Source organism: Cryptotermes secundus, unplaced genomic scaffold (genome assembly GCF_002891405.2).
Source record: "Cryptotermes secundus unplaced genomic scaffold, Csec_1.0 scaffold57, whole genome shotgun sequence".
Taxonomy (NCBI): Eukaryota; Metazoa; Arthropoda; class Insecta; order Blattodea; family Kalotermitidae; genus Cryptotermes; species Cryptotermes secundus.
The window spans coordinates 426,413-446,170 of NW_019725840.1; the positions used below are offsets into that span (position 1 = coordinate 426,413).

At 40.2% G+C, this 19,758-nt stretch overlaps 1 protein-coding gene across 1 annotated transcript; it reads left to right on the forward strand.

Annotated features, from left to right (window-relative positions):
* Positions 1-4: 4 nt before the first annotated feature.
* On the forward strand, positions 5-19,020 carry LOC111863605 (exosome RNA helicase MTR4). The gene is made up of 16 exons (XM_023850075.2): positions 5-225; positions 1,165-1,305; positions 2,458-2,700; positions 3,424-3,598; positions 4,994-5,308; positions 6,482-6,722; positions 8,661-8,792; positions 10,568-10,728; positions 11,996-12,272; positions 13,652-13,824; positions 14,148-14,459; positions 15,241-15,429; positions 16,333-16,496; positions 17,270-17,432; positions 17,577-17,739; positions 18,152-19,020. The coding sequence occupies exons 1-16, from the start codon at positions 104-106 to the stop codon at positions 18,307-18,309; spliced, it is 3,129 nt and encodes a 1,042-aa protein (XP_023705843.1). The 5' UTR covers positions 5-103; the 3' UTR covers positions 18,310-19,020.
* The last annotated feature ends 738 nt before the right edge of the window (positions 19,021-19,758 follow it).

A 19,758-nucleotide genomic window follows, 5' to 3' on the forward strand; every position in this document is an offset into this window, starting at 1 on the left:
CCGCACTACCGCACCTACCGCATATGGCAGCGGTGAGAGTGGTGAGACTTTGATTTACTGTAGATGGGATGTGTAAGTTGGTTTCTTACATATATAGGTAAAAATGTGTGATTTCAGTGATGATATTTTTAATGTGTTTGATGAAAGTGCCACAGATCCAGCGCCTGTAGCAACAGTTGAAGAGAAACTACCCATAAAAGAAGCTGTACCTCAACCAGGAGAGAAGTAAGGTTTTGAAATTCATTTTTAGGTTATGTTACTTGGAATATTGTCAGGTTAGTAAATGACCGTCTTTCCGAATATATGCATATATAATCTTTAATTTTAATTGCAGTCGTTTCTGCCAGCCTCGGTGTTTTTCAATTGATTTTCTTATTTTTAAGTCTTTTGATACACGTGTTTTTGGGAACCACAACAATACCATCGTCGCTTCAGTTCCTAATAATTTACCTCCACACTTTGTGGAATAGAGGAAATAAGGATGCAGTGAAACATGAATAGTTGAAGCTGGTTTCCCATTGTGGCGGCCCGGGTTCTATCCCAGGTCAGGTCATATGGGATTTGTGGTGGACAGAGTGGTACTGAGGCAGGTTTTCTCCAAGTACTTTGGTTTTTCCCGCCAATTTTCATGCCAGCACATGCTCCATATTAATTAATCATCCTATCATCAAAGTTGTATAGTCCTGATACTTTGTAATTTAATGACCAGCTGAGAAAATGAATAATTGACCATAGAAGACAGAAAAGATAGATTTTTTCTAATTTCTGTTATGATTTTACACAGTTTATTCATGGGTGTACAGCCCTTGTGGTCCAAGGGATGAAGTGGAATTATTAACTTAAAAGTAATTGAAGGTGGAGGTGAAACCATTAAGAAATAAGGCAATGCTGTATAACATATTTAACCCTTAATTTTTTTTTATTGGGAAATTTTCTGTTATTTCTTATTAGTAGGGTTCAGAAGAACTAGTCTGTAATTCCAGTTCAGGTTTTGAGGATTTCCCCCCTCCCAGACTAATTGATTTTATTCAAGAACATTATTTGTGTTATGAATATTTATGGAGAGTCAGCAAGGGTATTTCTACATCCCCATAGTTTACACATTAATCTCCTACAATTTAAAATTATAGGTGACAGTTTATAAATGTATTAATATTCTTTTAGTGTTTCTGCTTCACTTGATAACAAAATTGGACCACGTGATAGCAGTGCTGCTACAAAACGTGATTACGAGGATGATGATGATGATGATGAGGAAGAGGCTGGAAAGAAGGCAAAGACAGAGTCCATTTTGGATGACATAAAGTGAGTAACACTTCACTCATCTGTGTAACAAGTCTTGCAGAAATAGCATCTCCTTCCATTCTGAGGTGGCAATGAACGCTGGCTGGGAGCAAGACACTTTCTAGAATTTCATTGTTTCTCCTGGTGCTGACACTAAGCTTTGCAGCAGAAGGATTCGTACTATACTCACCTATGTTTAAATACTTTCAGTTCCCCTAACTAACTAACTCAAACTATAGAGCTGACTCATGTTTGAGAGGCCACTGTTTGCCCAGCTACTCAAAAATTTTGGAGTATATTATGGAATCCAAGTGTTCATTACCATGTTAACAGAGCCATCCATTTGCCCCTATCCTGAGCCAGATCCATGCAGTCCATACCACCCCATCCTATTTCTGTAAGATCCATCTTAATATTTTCCTCCCACCTACATCTAGGTCTTCCTAGTGATCTCTTCTGGCATTCCCACCAAATCCTATATTTGTTCCTCTTCTCTTAAAAATCTAAAATTGCTGCATATGATTTGAGGTTCTCACAGCAGTGGTGAAAAGTTCTGTCTTCTGGGATATAACGGGATACACAGCATTGTATCCCAGAAGACAGAACTCTTTAAAATTATTGTATTTCGTGAAATTTGAGGTTGTCATGATGTTGACTATGAAGATTACTGGCTTCTGTGGCTCGTTTGTAAACTATTTCACGATGCTAACATAACTCTGACCTTATAGCATCTAATGATTAATAAAAAAGTAAAGGTATTCCTGTAACAGGCCGTGGAGGCCCATAGGGTTGTGAGATGTTGAGGCTCCCACATATTCTAGAGAATCAGCTCACAGATGGCGGTGATGTGAGTCTAACGTGTCAGCTGTCATTTACCCCCAGGAATATTCCTGGTACTCATTTCTTTTAGAGGCTGAGTTGACCCCAGGCCCATAGTGTGGCTGGAAGGATTAGGTAAACTGAAGAAATCCACCTTATCAGGTTTCGATCCCGTGACCTTCCGGCTTGTAGCATAGTACCTCAACCAGCTACGCTAGATAGTGAATACTGAATTGGAAAAAACGGGAAAGGAAGCAGCTATGGCTTAATTAGCGATTAGGAGGAGTCTCTAAGGTGATCACATGGCATGAAGTCACTGAATAATAATGCTTTCTTTTCCCTCTTGTTCTGCAGCATTAATGAAATCTTGCCACGAATCAAGGTTCATACAGTGGAAACGCTGGAAGCCTGCACACATGAAGTTGCTGTGCCCCCTGAGATGGAATATGTCCCCTTAAAACAGATAACTGGCAAGCCTGCCAAGGAATACAAGTTCATTTTAGATCCATTCCAGAAAGAGGCCATCTTGTGCATTGAGAACAACCAGTCAGTACTTGTATCTGCTCATACTTCTGCAGGGAAGACGGTTGTTGCAGAGTAAGTTCGTTTTTTAACTTTGCTTCGGAGATTATACAGTGAAACTTCTCCAAGAAGACTGTCGACCATTGTGCGCATAATTGCTTTTTTAATAGGAATGATCTCTGAGCAGGGGGTGGATTTGTGAGAATTTTGGTAGTGAAGTACAGTGAACACCATACATATACATAAGATAAAGGTCAAGTTGTCTCTGTGCTTAATTAATTAAGAACAGTGTCATGAAGACGTATGGGGTAATGGTGTATAGTTCCACCATTCTTGACCTTGGCACTACATGGAGGTGGGTGATCAGCTTTATGCCCTGGCCTCAATAGATAACAGCACACCTAGTGCATATTCTTCTTCTGTCAAGTTTTGTATCTTAATATAAATATTATTCCAGAAATGTTATAATTACAAATGTTGGGTGCTTCTGTATTTTGTATGATTTATTTGTAAGATGAAATATCTCTGTGAAATGTTGTTTCATTTGAACTTTGTGTAAAGCGGTAACTGTATTGAACCAGTATGAACTGAAGTTAAATCCACCCATGAACTTTTAGTGTAGATATCATGTACCATATTTAATCAGTGCTTACTGAGTAATTCTAGAGATACAAGTAGATAGATGTTACTTCCCATAATGTGTTCATGTCACAAAACTTTTTTTTTTAAATGGTTACAAAATGACAAAGAAATGTTTTACTGTGGGGCCAGGTACCAACTGCTTGATGTAACTTTCAGGTACAGTATTGCAACATCATTTCACAACAAGCAGCGAGTCATTTATACAACCCCGATCAAGGCTCTTAGTAACCAGAAGTATCGGGAATTCTATGAAGAGTTCAAAGATGTTGGACTCATCACTGGTGATGTCACGATCAATCCCACAGCATCCTGCCTTATCATGACAACTGAGGTAAGAATGAAATGGGCTTGGGTTTGTCTGTCTTGTATTTTGTTAGTTCAGGTTTGAATTCCCAGGACACTACTAGCTCAGACTTCCAAATTTGTCTCATTTCTTCACTTCTTGTCTTCTGTGATGAGTTGCAGAGCAGACTGTAAGGAGCAAGCGCACAGTGTGCACCATGTTGTGGCTCTCTTTGGCATATAACAACATGGTGTCATGTACTGCAAAATGTTTTCCATAATTTGTGTTTTAATCACTCTTGCATAACTCCAGATATATTCTCCTCATTGCTTGTGAAAGAGCAAATTATTCCACTTACTGATATGAATGTTTTGCTTTTGTATTCTAACTCTCTTTCGCCATCTCAGTTCATTACATTTTGATATGATTTCTATTCTTGTACGAGAGAGAGTCAGAAAATAGGTCACAAATGGAAGTAAAACAGCTGAAATGGAGGTAATAGGTTTTATATTTGTATCACTAGGTAGCAGTGCAGTCCAGCTTCATTACAGTCTAGGTAGCAGATGTGCATCCGCATGTTCAGAGGCTGGTTTCAGTAGTCAAAATGGCGATCATGCTCAAAGAGAATACTACCAATGAGCAGCGTTCTGTTGTGTGTGTTTTGTGGGCGAAAGGACTCAATGCAAAGTATATTCATAAAGAAATTCATCCTGTTTATGGTGGGAAGTGTTTGTCATGTAAAGTAGTACACAACTGGGTCGAGAAATTCTCTCTAGGATGTTCAAAAGTCAAAGATGATGCCCAACCAGGTCACTCTGTTGAGACTGTGGCTGAAACAACAGTCAAAAGACATCTGTACTGTGGGTTTTGACATACTGGTATAGTGATGGGACAAGTGTTGGAGGATATGTCAAGAAATAAATGTTTTTTCCAGCCTGGAATATCACGTTTTATTCTTTTTATCAATTTGTGACCTATTTACTGACTCCCTCATACTTTTTCTATTGTGTTTTAACCAGTACATAATACATGTTACTAATTCTCTCCTCTTAAAGTGTGCCATATTCATTTTATTCAAAGAAGTTCTCATATCTAGTAGCAAGACTAACATGTTTTCCTGCAGTTAACGCTTTCAGGCATGGGTTATTATCTTTTCATATCACTTCATCATCTCATCATCCTTTACACCTTCCCATTCTCCCTGCTCTTTGTTCTCTTTAATCTCCTTTCTCCCTCTGTGTACATTCAGACAGCAGATGAGAAGACAGAAGGTTTTGGTCTGAATGGTAGCAAGTATTACCCGAATTCAGTCTCCTCTTAATTTCCTCCTGAAATAAATTTGTATTTGTTACTGTCATTCCCAAATATTGTAACTGTGCCACATTTCCAACAGATCTGGTGTAAAAAATGTTTAAAATTAATTCTGTTGTATTGATTTCATAGATTTTAAGAAACATGTTGTACCGAGGATCTGAAGTAATGCGCGAGGTGGGCTGGGTTGTGTTTGATGAGATCCACTACATGCGAGACAAAGAGCGAGGTGTTGTATGGGAGGAGACACTTATACTGTTGCCAGACAACGTGCATTATGTGTTCCTGTCAGCCACGATCCCGAATGCACGCCAGTTCGCTGAGTGGGTGGCGCACCTTCATCACCAGCCGTGTCACGTTGTCTACACAGACTATCGACCTGTACCGCTTCAACATTACCTTTTCCCAGCTGGTGGAGAGGGCATACATCTCGTTGTCGATGAAAATGTGAGTGTTGGCAGGGTGACAGGTCTTATCTGAGTGAAACATCTATGAGGGTATGTCATATGTCATAACTTTGGTTGGCAACCTTACAGAAGGAAAGTCCTCTGTGTTCCCAATGTGTATTGAAAGACATGATTGAGTTGCTGGTGAGACATTTAGTGTCTTGCTAATGCAACCTCAAAGATACTTTAGGAACAGTTTACATGTATATAAGTGGTGGCTAACTAAACCACTCATACTAACATCTTTTTGTGGATCAGAACCTTTCTCATAGCCTGTTTCATAAGTTTTTGCGTAAACTTCTTGTTTCCACCATGTAAGCAGTGTGTTTCACATATTTAGACCTTTATTTAACTACCTAAGATTTCTGCATGGGACTTATTATGGGAAATGGTAGGACCATCAGGAAGGTGTTTGATACGGGACCTGGAGGTATGAGGCATATTGGAAGGCCCAAAGTGAGATGGGAGGATGGTGTGGCCCTGGGAATGAGGGAATGAGGGAATGTGACTATGAGTAGAGAAGACTGACTGAAGCTTCTAAAGAAGTCCCCAGTCCACACAGGACTGTCAAGCCAATGACGACGGTGACGAGGAAGAATAAAGACAGCATGAGAGAACTGGGTACAGGCATCACTTTCCTGGAGTTATGATGTTAATTACTCACCTACATCAAGGGTCAAGTTTGAGAAGGCTTGGATCTATGCCTCCATCCTCCCTTACTTCTGCATGACATGATGCTTAGTTAAGCACATGGAAAATTTACTTTACTTTAAAAATACTGTGTGAGAGGCACAAGGCATGAAGAAGATGATGACAGTTGGTGCTGCTGCTTTGTTTTCAGTGTGCAAGCTGGATCCATTGGCTGTTAATTTGTTACAGTTTCTTTAATGTGTGCTGCATGATAGAGGTGTTGGGGTGTGCTTTGATGCGTGTCTGCATCTCTGCGTGAAGGAAGTCTTCTGGAAAAGGTTGTCATACTTTGTAGTTCATTGCTTGTTGCCATTGATTCTCCTGCAGTTCGCTAGAGATCTTCTGTTTTCTGGGATTTGACAGTCAGTAGTCTGACAGAAGTTTGCTGACATTTTGGAGGGCTTCTACCAAGTTTGACGGTGTCACGTCTCCATAGTCCCTGCTATGAGAACCTCAAATCCAACACCAGATATCTGTTTGTCAGGGCCAATTTAAAGAAGAGAACTTCAACACAGCCATGGCAGTGCTCCAGAATGCCGGTGGTGCTGCTAAAGGTGATCAGAGGGGTCGACGAGGAGGAAATCAGGGAGGTGGCGATACAAACATCTTCAAAATTGTGAAAATGATAATGGAACGACAGTTTGCTCCTGTCATCATCTTCAGTTTTAGCAAAAAGGAGTGCGAAATTTATGCTATGCAGATGGCAAAACTTGATTTCAATACAGGTTTGTGCAGTTTATTTTTCCTCCACTCCCCCATACATCTTCATAATGTGGTGCTTAATTCAACACAGGGACAGCTTTCATATAATATAACATTCCTGTCCTTTATTTCCTTCTGCAGAGTAATTAATTATATAAATTATAATTTCTTAATTTTAATGTTAATCCTACTTTAACGTTTTAGCTGCTGTGGTACTGCTGTGATATATATAGGGTGTCCCAGAAGGGAAGGTCAGTATTCTGGGTGATCATAGTATCGGTCATTCTAAGCAAAAAGATGTACATCTACTTGTGTCCGATACAGCTATTTCACTGTACAATTCCAAAACTGTTGATAAGAAAGAGATATTACATTCTGTTTCTAATACCGGTATTTATTGTTCAAGTGACAAAGTTGGTACAGTTTATCTAGTATAATGTATTTTCGAAAATTACACCGTCAACATCAGTGCACTTTGCAACTCGTGTGAGGACATGGCATGTTGCTTGTCAGTACAGTATACAGTGTACTGACAAGCCGTTCAGAATAGGACACATGTACACACACTTTTTTTGCTTAGAATGACTGATACTGTGACCTCCCAGAATATTGATTCTTCCTGCCAGAACATTGTGTGCATTATGGTATTGACAAAAGAAAGAACCATGTCCTAGAAGAAGAGCAGGTACTTCAGCTCAAGTTTTTTAAAATCACAGATTTTTTTGGCCACCTGAATAACTGTCAGTTTTTCAAGAAAGACCCTGCACTGTGGGGGTTAGTTCATTGTTAATGTTAGCATTTCTCACTTGCCCATAAAGAGAGGGAGAAAGCAGACCAAGCCTGTATAAGATTTTGAATTTTTCACAGTAGTGAATATTCATATTGTAGTCTTCTGTGTTATGAACAGAGGTCAAAAGATATGGGCACTAGGTTACTTGTGGTGACCCAAAAATTGTGTTTGACAACATGGATGCCACCAGGTGGGAGCAAGGTTTCCAAGGGAGAGAAGCCTGAAAATTGTTTACAGACTTTCACTTATGCCATTTTTACTAATTGCAAAATCTTTGAGTTGTTATTAATATTTAGTAAATTTTATTTGTTTCTTCAGTTTTGATTTTTTAAAAAATCCAGGGGGAGGGGACGGATGCCTAGTTTGTCCACTCTTTTGGCACCCTTGGCTGGCAACAAATTTGCCATTTGTTATTCAGTGGTTTACTTTTGGTGCTGTGACAGTGTCACCCATTCACTTGTGGCACAGTGAAAACGGTGAATTGCATCCAAAAATATTAAGGTGAACATAATTTTTAAGTCATAATAATTATCTCTTTTTTAATTTGATATCTCCCTGTTATTTTGTGCCTATCCTGCAAGTGTTTAGGACTGACAGACAGAAGTAAATGAATCAAAGACAAGAACCACAGCAACGCATCAAAAATCATCATCTGTCTTTTTTAGGACTCAAAATATTTGTTTGGCTACCAGATTTCCAAAAGTATTGTTACATGTAGGTGTGACTGTTAGATGGGGTTTGGATTGGATGATTGAATATACTGAACACTTATACACACAGCTTGTAACTAGTGTAGTGCTACTGTTAATCTTCACACTTTACAGTTCACTGTTACACCCACTAGTGTCCTCAGTCTATTAGAGTCTTCACTAGCTGTTTCCTGGCAATGGATTTATAACGGTCTCCCCGAGCCACACACTCCAAATATCACTGTACCACAACACACATAAAGTCTTCTCTTCTTAGTCATCTTCGACTGTTGTATGGAGAAACTCCCTCAGTTCTCTTTCAAAGTCAAAGTTAATTTACAACTGGCAATTTACCACCAATCAGTTCATCTAGGTACCAAGCCCCTTGAGGCTCACAACCAGAGACTTTTTTTAACATAGTCTAGGAAACTCACTGTAGCTATTGCATTAACTTTCAGTCTTCTGCTATATTTTCATTTCAGTGGAAGAGAAGCGGTTGGTAGATGAAGTGTTCCACAATGCAATGGACATTTTGTCTGAGGAGGATCGTCAGCTGCCACAAGTGGAGAATGTTCTGCCCTTGCTTAGGAGAGGCATTGGCATTCATCATGGAGGTAAACTGAATTAGGCATGGTGACCTGTTCTTGTCTCATGTCACTTGTACTCAGTAGTTGTTGCTGCATCAGAGATACTCTAAAGTAACCCCCCCCCCAGTTAATGNATAATAATAATAATAATAATAATAATAAAAATAGAAGTTTTACCTGCGCTTTTCTAAATAAGTACTATGCCATGAAGGCATATGGGGGAGTGGGTGTATAGATCCACATTATCTTGACTTTGACACTAGCTGGAGGTGAGTGGTCAGCTTCACATGCCAGCCGCTTTACTCCCGGAGTAAGAGCGCCTGATACCCAATTGGTAGGATGTTGGGTGGACCCCAGAGCTGGTCTTGACAATGTGGAGAAGAGAAAATTCTTGGAACTAGCGGGACTCAAACTCCGACCCGTAGCCAGTCGCTACACTGACTGCGCTATCCCGGCTGCTCACACCAATACTCTTTAAGTGTTAAATTATCTCCCATGTAAGATTTTCTTCAGTTTAATGTTCAAATCCACTTGTCCCCAAAGATACCTTAAATAGAGGCTTTGTTGTATTTTGAATTGACTGTATTGTACTTATATATTTATTTTAGTGTGGCTGTGTGCTCTTTTTTGTGATGTCATCTGATGTGCTTTATGATGTGCACATGCGTGAGTAGAGGTAATCTTTCAGAACTTACAAGAGAAGAAATCACAGTTGATGTCAGGAATATGTGATAGAACGACTGATTTGATTGAAAGCATTTTTTTTTTTTAAAGTCAGTTTCTGTGAACTTGGATGCTATAAAACTTCTGCTGTTGATACCGCATTGTTAATTTCTTCCCTGATACTCTGAATCCCTTTCTTGAGTGGCTGGCTATTTCAGCAAAAGATTTACAATCATTTATTTGATCAATACAAGTCAGACTTAGTTACTGCAGTTTTAGAAGACAAAAGCTTTACTTTAATCACAGTTTAATTTTCAAATGTTCTCATAAATGAGACAGTCACATAGATATGTCATATCAACCCTGGAGTCATCAGGGCTTTTTTGGGGGGGGGATTTCTGGGGTGGTTGGATTCAGTCCAAAATTGGACTGAAATGATTTCTACAGATGTTTGGCTGAGCCTGACAGGTGATCTGGAAGGGTTAAATAACTGAAGAGCAGGGTCATCTGTCACATGTCTATAATGATTTCCATCACTGCAACCATTTCCATGCTATGGTGATTTAGAATAATAGTACTCAAAGTTCAGCATGAAATTCATTGCAGTATTTGAAGTGTAGGGTGTTCTACATTGTGACATCTTGTAGCTGGGCTTTCTCTGAGCTACTTACTTACTTACTTACTCATTCACTCATGGAGCTGAGCCCATCTGGAGAAGCCACCCGCTGTGCAGCTTCTCAAGGACTTCGCAGCATTTTACGGAACCCGAAGGTTCATTACTGTGTTCACAGGGGCCCTCCAGTGGTCCCTATCCTTAGCCAGATCAACCCAATCCATACCATCCCATTCTATCTCTCTAAGATCCATTTTAATATTGTCCACCCACTTATGCCTTGGTCTTCCCAGTAGTCTCTTTCCTTCTGGCTTTCCCACCAATATCCTATATGCATTCATTTTCTTCCCCATTCATGCTGCATGCCCTGCCCACCTCATCCTCCTTGACCTGATCATTCTAATTCTCTGAGCTACACAGTGTTGCAACCTGTGAGACCATAGTCTTCATAGTCATTCCTGTGAGAACCCAGAGTCAAAATCAGTGCAGTATCTATATCTCATTATGATTGTTTTGGCTGTTACAGGCTTGCTTCCAATTTTGAAGGAGACAATTGAGATTTTGTTCGCAGAAGGCTTGATCAAAGCCTTGTTTGCAACAGAGACTTTTGCCATGGGCCTTAATATGCCTGCCCGAACAGTTCTGTTCACAAGCGCTCGCAAATTTGATGGGAAGGAGTCAAGATGGGTGCGTGTTACATCAGCAGTTATGGGCACAATCTTAATTATGAGTTTCTTTAATTTTGTAAATAGATGCCANATCAAGATGGGTGCGTGTTACATCAGTATTCAGCCTAAGGATCAGTTATGCGCACAATCTTAATTATGAGTTTCTTTAATTTTGTAAATAGATGCCATCAATACGTCAGTAATCTCTAAGAGCAGAATTATCTAAATGCAGTTGGATACAGATCTCATGAATGTAAGCTCAAAACAACATATAATAGGTATGTGTCAAGAAATTGTTGAAGATTTATTTGGAAATGATTCCCATCTGGGTCAGGATTTGGTTGAGGTGAAGGTGTAGTTAGTTAGTTATCGGAGACGATGGGTTTCCCCATGCACTTAGACCTGTGTTGGTCCATTGTGCTTCCCTCTATGTAATTCTACCAGTCTCTATATCCTACCGGTACTGGTGCTTACCATCAGTCCCGCCCAGCCAGCGAGACCGGCTCTACTAGCTGAGAGGTATCTATAATGCTTCCCCCATCTACCAGCGGGATTAGAGACTGCTGTTGGGCAGGAAACGTCCGTAATTTGGCTCAATGACCTCCTTTGGAGATAAGAGGTTCTTTTACATGCCGTAAAGCTATGACACGGGACCCACGGCTTAAAGTCCCTCCTGGAGGACTTGTTCCCTGAATTTTTCTGCCCTTAAAAATTCGACGACCTCCGCCGGGTATTTGGACCCGCGTACTACGAGTCATGAGGTGGGAACGTTACTTCTAGACTACGGAGGCCGCTTAGGTGAAGGTGTAAATAATGTCAATAGAAGCAATACTGATCTGTGGGCATTTCTTTGTACACCTGTCTTTCATTCACTCTGGATTGTAGATTAGTTTGGGAGTTATAATTTTTTTAGAATGATTTTAGGATCAGGGAGTGAGAAGTGACTGTTCTGGTAGCCGGTTCTCGATGTTCTAAATCACAAAACTGTAGAGATGCAAAAGGTTCATGTTACTGTAAGCATATGTTCCTTACCAGTGAAATTAGATTTCTTTCTGGGCTGGTGAACTTGTGTGAATTGTCATTTCTTCTCAGGCTCTCACAGTAGTTTCTAAGTAGATATCAGCAGTCATTTTGCAACGTATTTAACTGAAGGTTGGGATATGTAACCCTTTATTCTGATTTCAAGTACAAGGCTCTCAAAAAAAACTTATGAATTTTGTTGCAACATATGCAGGAAATGACTACTGATATTTGTAATGAGATGTTTGCAGTATAATATCTTATAGGTAACTTCAGGCGAGTACATCCAGATGTCAGGTCGAGCGGGTCGCCGTGGGCTAGATGAGAAGGGTATTGTCATCTTAATGATAGATGAAAAAGTGAGTCCTGTAGTGGGTCGCAACATCATACAGGGCCAGGCTGACCCCATCAACTCTGCTTTCCACCTGACTTACAACATGGTCCTGAACCTTCTCCGAGTTGAAGAAATTAACCCTGAATACATGTTGGAACGAAGTTTTTTCCAGTTCCAAAATCATGCGGCCATTCCAGAACTGTATGAGAGTGAGTACTGTGCAGGTTATGAGTTGTGTATGTAAGTGTGTGGGATGTGAGTTATGTGAGCTACAGTTGTATGTCTGAGTTACTTGAATTAACAATAGTGTGTGTGAGTGAGAAAATGTCTTGACTGGCTCTCGGCCCATCCAGCCTCCTATCCAATGGGTACTGGGGACTCTTTCCCCTGCGGGTAAGGCAGCCGTGATGTGAAGCTGACCACTCACCTCAGACTAGTGCCAATGTAAAGAAAATGTGGCTCTATACATCATCTCCCCCATACTCCCTTATGGTGTAGTGCTTAATTAGTTAAGCACAGGCTCAGCTTTACCTTTACCTTTATGTGTGTGAGAATTGTATGGCTCTCAAGAAATGGCTAACTTTCTTTTTAAGACTTTACTATACCGAATTACGACAAAAGAATTTCTTACCATAGATCTAAGTAAGTAAGGAAACTGTTTCTGCACAGCAAATGTAATTATGTAAAGAAGATGGTTATGTGGTAACGGTCTCTAGCAAAGAGAAAATGATTCTTATTTCAACTACAGTCACACCAAATCTAAGTACTTTTTCAGAAAATCAGAATGTTCGTACATAAATATGGGTTATGTAAGTTTTGAGGTTTTCACGGCGATGACTATGAAGAAAGTCATCTTCTGGGTTTAGGCGCCGTGTATTCTTCATTTTGGCCGACGTTTCGGAGGAACGTATCGCCTCCATCTTCAGAGCAGGTGAATGGCTTGGAATGCAGAGAGCAGTAACTACAGCTACGTTCCTCCGAAACGTCGGCCAAAATGAAGAATACACGGCGCCTAAACCCAGAAGACGACTTTCTTCATAAATATGGGTTGTTCACTAATTCAGAATTCATTAAATAAGGGAAAATATTGCAGGTGCTTCTTGTTGCCTCCTTTTTGTTGCATATCTGAGGTTTTGTTTCAGTGTCACTGGAAGCATCCATGACCACATTAGATGCTGTAATGCATGCCTAGGGAGCTGTGTTTTCAATTTCCCCAAGTCACCCCACGTTTTATGACTCTGTTTCCTCTGTGCTCAGTGTTTGCATATAAACTTTACCTGTTTCTGATGTAGACAAATCTTGAGGTACGTAACTCCTCTGTGACAAGTCACCTGTGCATTGCTCATGTTTGGGTTTAGCTTGGGCCACAAAAAATATTCATTAAGTATGGGGTTTAAATTAATTTAGAATTTCACTCTGTGTAGAATACGTGTCACTTGTGAATCTTTTGATTGTGAGCAGTTATTTTGAATAATATAGGTCATGAGTTATGTATGAGTAAAAATCATAGCTTTTGAGCCATATATATCTTTCTGACCTGTTCTGTCTCTTATCTGAGTTCAGTTTTATTTCTTCTTGTGTTTGGTAGAGGTGAGATCTGCCCAGAATGCATTGGACCAGTTGCATGTTTCACGAGAGAACCAGGTTGCAACATACTACCATATCAGAGAAGAACTGAAAGTACTTAGCAAACAGTTCCAGTCTTACCTCACCAAGCCACAATACATTGTGCCCTTCCTGCAGCCTGGGAGGCTGGTGAAGGTAAGGTAATGCGTATGTTTCTTTACATGTTGTGGTTAGGACTTGGGTATTGGTGTAAGGTCACTGGTTATATTCTTTTCCTCCTCTGCCCATATCACCACCATGATTTTAGTGATACTGGGTGAAGAGTACAAATTATATAGCTCCTCATGTAATTTTATCTGCTCTCAGGTCTAAACATTCATCTAAGCGCCTTAATTTCATACATCTGCAAGCTTTGTTCTTCTTTTAATGTTCTGCATCAAGTTTCATACCCAAAGAGAAAAGAGACATTCATGTATTTATGTAGATAATATGAATTCTTTTGTTTTACATTTGTGCAGGTAAAGCATGAAGAGGATGAATATGACTGGGGCATCATAATTAATTTCAAAAAGCAAACGGAAAACATGGGAAATAAAAGGAAAGAGAACCCGTTAAATGAATCTCCCAGCATCGTAGTGGACATTTTGCTTCATATATCCCCTGGAAGCTGCACTGAACAGCCACGTCCATGTCCTGTTGGGGTGGAGGGTGACTTGGAGGTGGTACCAGTGTTAAACACACTCATCACCCATCTCAGCTCACTCAGAGTGTATTATCCGAAAGATCTAAGGCCACCAGATAGTCGCAAGTCAGTCCTCAAAACTATAGCAGTGAGTTACTCTGCTTTTTGATAGTATTCACGTGTTTTATCATGAAGTGAGAACGACAGTACTAAACCATTATCAAAGTAAGTGAAAGGTTTGAATCTCAGCAGATGTCTTTACACCATGATCCTCAAAGTTTCTTGGTGTATGAACCATTCAGACATTAAAAGTACTGGATTCTCGCTCCATAATTACCTGTCAAGCTAATTCCTGACATCCATATACACTGCTGTGCTGTCTGCAGAATCTTAAGGCTGCTGTCTCTTGAGAGATATTGAAGCTGTATGAATTACAGCATGTCATACATGTCTTGATGCCGCCTGCCATCCAGTGCTTCACAGCCAGGACACTGACTGTTGTGATTGAAAAATCAGATTTCCGTAGATCCCACAGGCAAATTCTGAGATGACACCTCAATTAGGCCATGACTGTCTCCTTCCAAATCCTTTCCCAGTCATCCTACTGTTCAGTGTTATGTAGTCTAGCTGCTGTTATAATAACCCACAAAGAGACCAAATTTTGTTAAAATCCATTCAGTTGTTTCATAGATAAAATGTGCACAAAGTGTGGCTCAGAATTGAACACTCATAAAGTAAGTAATGTTGAATTATGCAACCTCTTTTGTGTGATAAACTCGTACATTAAAACTGTGATGTCAGAGTGTTCTTATCAGGATTTTCTCTTCTTGTTTTGAAGTTGTAGACCAATAGGATGATCACAGCTTCAGGAGCTTGGAGCGTGCATATGCGCATCCAAAGCATCAAATGAAGTGTTGTGTCTATTATAGGAAGTGAAGAAACGATTCCCAAATGGAATTCCACTGCTGAATCCGGTAACAGACATGAACATCAAGGACCCAGTCTTCCAGGACATTGTGAAGCGCATAGAGTCATATGAGGAGCGACTGTATGCCCATCCCTTGCACAAGGATCCAGACTTGGACACGCTTTATAATCTGTACTCGAAGAAACTGGAGGTAAGTTTAACTTAGCTTAGCTTGTTTCTCTTTCCTGTCTTCCTCCCACTCTTTCATCTGTCATTCCTTCCTTCTTTTTTATTCCTGTTTTCCTTTTTTCATTATTCTCAATACCTCTCTGTTCCTTCCTTCATGCCTCCCCAAGTTGTCACCAGTTGTCATCTGCTGCAAGATTCAGAGAATGATGTTACATAATCTTACACTCATCCCTGAGCCTCGAAATCTCAGTCAGGATAAGGATAATGCTATGGGCTGGATGATTGGCGTTTCATCTGTGGCAGGAGAAGAAATTTTTCTCTTCACCACTCCATTTTTTTTGGGGGGTTTGAACAAGCAAAACAGTTTAAATAACTTGGTATATCAACTGGCTATGGGCTAGATGGTTAGGGTTCGAACCCTGCTAAAGGCAAGACTTTTCTCCTCTCTGTAGTGCCCAGACTGGCTCTGGGGCCCACTCAACCTCCTATCCAATGGATAGCATGGGCTCTTTTCCTGGTGGTAAAGCAGCCTGGTTGTGTACCTGATAACTCATGTACACCTAGTACTGAGGTCAGGAATGGTGAAGATGTGTACGTCTATTCCCTGTCCAGCTTCACGACATAGTGCTTAATTAATTAAACCTAGGGACACTTTACCTTTTACCTTACCAACTTTAAGGCCCACGTACCCTCCAACTAACAGGCATGAGGCATTCCATCCATGAGGGTAAGGCAGCCAGTGTGTGGAGCTGACAACCTACCTCTGTGTAATGCTTTGGTTAACTGAGTTATTGTTATTTAGATGAGTTTTTGATTTCAATGAATGGAAAGATACACTGTGTTAATGTGATGTTTCACAAGAACTGGTGTTCTTTCTGATTACATATTTTGAGTTCTCTATCTGTCTCTCTTGTTCTCTTTCTAGATCTCACAAGAGTTGAAAGTAACGAAACAAGAATTAAAGAAGGCCAAGTCTTTATTGCAGATGGATCAACTCAAAAGTCTGAAGAGGGTTCTCAGGAGACTGGGCTACTGTACAGCTTCTGATGTCATTGAGATCAAGGGTCGAGTTGCTTGTGAGCTGAGCGGGTATAGTTCGTTAACTAACTAACTAAATTCATAATACAAGAGCACCATCTTCTGAGATGTGATGCTGTGTTGTATGGTGGAAATTTATAGTCATTTCAGAAGAATGTACCTCACATTGCTTGTTGCTTGCTTTGCTTATTCTTCTGTCCTGAGGATAGAGACAGTACGTTCCTTAGAAACATCGGTAAATGTTTACTAGGCTATATAACGTCACATCGTGGAAGATGGTACCCTTGAAGAAATTTAAGATCGCAGCCATGTTCCCACATGTGACACTGTAGGGTGGTGGATAAATACCAGAGGACCCTGTAGCATCCCAGGGGACCAGGCAGGCTCAGTGTATTACACTGGACTCTCATTTAGAGGGTTTGGAGTTTGATCTTCTGCCTGATCTGTATACAGATTCCCCCCACCAGCTCACAAACTGAAGCCTTCACTTCTACCATAGATAAAACTTAAACCAGGCCCATCACTTAGTTTGGAGTGCACTTTAAACATAGGCTCCTCTGCTAACCATCGTTCTCATAATCGTGATTACTGGGAATAATCTAAGAGAGGATCTGCCCTCTGCATTCCCCCACCTCAAAAATTGATTCGCCTTTGTCTAGATGGGCAGATACCAGGAGGTTCAAATAGACCATACATAGAGGCAGTAAAAACCAACCAACCACTTCTGATGTTGCTGGTTGCATTGAAATATGTAGAGTGTGATCCTTCGGAACATTAAAACACGCCTTCTCAACAGTTAGTGCTTTTGTCCTTGGTTTGTGTAGTGCCGATGAATTGCTGATGACGGAAATGATATTCAACGGGATGTTCAATAACCTGACTGTACCCCAGTGTGTGGCGCTAATCAGTTGTTTTGTGTGTGACGAAAAGAGTAACGAAATGCCAAAGATGGGTGAGGAATTGTCTGGCCCGCTTCGACAAATGCAGGTTAGTAGACGTGTGTGGCACCAGGAAAATATAGATTTCAGCATAATATGAAAGTGAACAAGTTTGCAGTCCATCAGTTTGTATAGGATATTTATACTATAATTAGCTGACATTAATGGTGTTTGTGGCATGGTATTCACACAGGATTTGGCAAGGAGGATAGCTCGAGTGAGTGTGGAAGCAAAGCTGGACATCGTTGAGGATGTCTATGTAGATCAGTTCAAACCATTTCTGATGGATGTTGTGCATGCTTGGTGCAAGGGTGCCTCCTTCCTCCAGCTGTGCAAAATGACAAGCATCTTTGAAGGTAATGACAGTGGTTTATAAGGCTACATTTAACATTTTCACTTGTAATAGTCAAATTTTTTGAGTACTATCTTCTGGGATTCTGTGTTTTACTGGTAGTGTACTTTTACATTGAAGAAAGCAGTCTTCATAGTCACTGCCGTGAAAGCCTCAAATCTTACATACTTTTACATTGTTGCATGTTGTCCACCAGTGAAGAGGAGGTGAAGCTGTTATCAGAACTTAAATTTGTATGGTGTTAAGGCATGAAAGAACTGTTCCATTGCTGACAGCACATGGAAGTCGTCTCTAAATGAACAGTTGGGCAGAGTAACTATGTTCTGCCAAACACTTGTCTGGCCTTCTCATCATTGGAGGACTGTTAATTTTCTGTGCTTATTACTGGCATCCCAAAGAGATTGTTGTGTGTTCAGGGAGCATCATCCGATGTATGCGAAGACTCGAGGAGGTTCTGCGGCAGCTCTGTCAAGCTGCAAAGAACATTGGCAACACGGATTTGGAGAACAAGTTCAGCGAGGCAATTAAAGTCATCAAGAGGGACATTGTGTTCGCTGCCAGCTTGTATCTGTGATGTCACAACATCTTGATGCAATCTCCAGTTATGATTCTTGGAAACTTCAGTGAATTTCAGTGGAAAAATCTAAATTGTGGATGTAATGATTTTAAATTGGAAACTGATGATGTATTGTCTTATTGAATTGATACAGATTGAAAATAAAAATCCAGTGTGATATTTTCTATGAAATTAGTCCATGTGTTTGTTAAGTGTGGGGGAAAAGTTTGCATGCAGAAGGGAAACATGAGTTAAAGGATGGACCTTTTAATTTGGCTTCTGGAAACAAAATATTCTGGGTATACAGTTTTCCAGGAAATAAATGACTCACATGGCCAGTTATGTTTAAATTGGCATTTTATTTTCTTGTAAATAATTTGTGAAAAGAAAATTAATTCAGTTGACAATTGAAGTTAACTATGTTTGACTACCTAGCTATAAACAAGATGTAATTTGTTGTAACTGAGTTCATGCATTTTATGTTCGGAGTTTTTAGTTATTTGTTTCCTAGAGAAATATTTTGTGGAAAATGTTCATTTGTGGCTCAATTTAATAAATTTGCATGCAGATATTTCAAAAGTTGTCATGTTTTTAGCACCATCTGATGTTTCTGTTGATTAATCATTTACATATACATTATTTATTGACTTGTTAAAACAGTAAATTAATTTATAATAGAAATGTACATTGCCATTCAAAGCAATAAATAATTTTTCTTCCTGTCTTTTCCTTCGTGGGTTTAATGTCTTCAGTTTTCACAGTAATGTTTTTTTTTTTTAATTTCATTGGTCGCATCCTGTTTTGTGTCTCAGTGGGGTGGGACTAAGGCTCTTGTACTGAGGCCACTTCTGGCCTATTGTACCAGCCCCAGATGATAGGTGATGGTGATTGTGGAGCAGTTGGTGGAATGAAGATTGGCAGGGGAAACCAAAGTACTCTGAGAAAACCTGTCCCAGCGCCACTTTGTCCACCACAGATCCCACTTGACCAGACCCGGGATCGAACCCGGGCCACCCCGGTGGGAAGGACATAGATACATAGCGTGGGTATACCATACCAAATACCCACATACCATAAAACTTGTACATCATATATATTTAACATGTCATTGATACATGTTCTGTAGTTCTGTAGACCTACCCAGCCTCCTATCCAAAGGGTACCAGCAGTAAAGCGGCTAGGGAGTGAAGCTGACCACTCACCTCAAACTAGTGCCAAGGTCAAGAATACATGGATTTATACAACCACTCCCCCATACCTTTTCATGGCACAGTGCTTAGTTTAGCATGGGGTGTGACTATAAAGGGATATGGATTTTAAGACTGCTTATACACACCAGTCAGCACTACTACTGATCTACACACTTCACGGTTCTCAGACTTCTCTAGTCATATCCTGGTAACGAACTTCAGCACTGCAACTGCAGCACACATGAAGTCTTCTTTGCACAGCCTAATTCCAAGTCTC

Bases quoted from the DNA above. Each gene is read 5' to 3' on its own strand.
- LOC111863605 (XM_023850075.2), top strand. From the start codon at position 104: ATGTGTGATTTCAGTGATGATATTTTTAATGTGTTTGATGAAAGTGCC. The intron at 5,309-6,481 runs GTGAGTGTTGGC...TCTGTTTGTCAG, and splicing joins ATCTCGTTGTCGATGAAAAT to GGCCAATTTAAAGAAGAGAA. The intron at 15,430-16,332 runs GTAAGTTTAACT...TTCTCTTTCTAG, and splicing joins TGTACTCGAAGAAACTGGAG to ATCTCACAAGAGTTGAAAGT.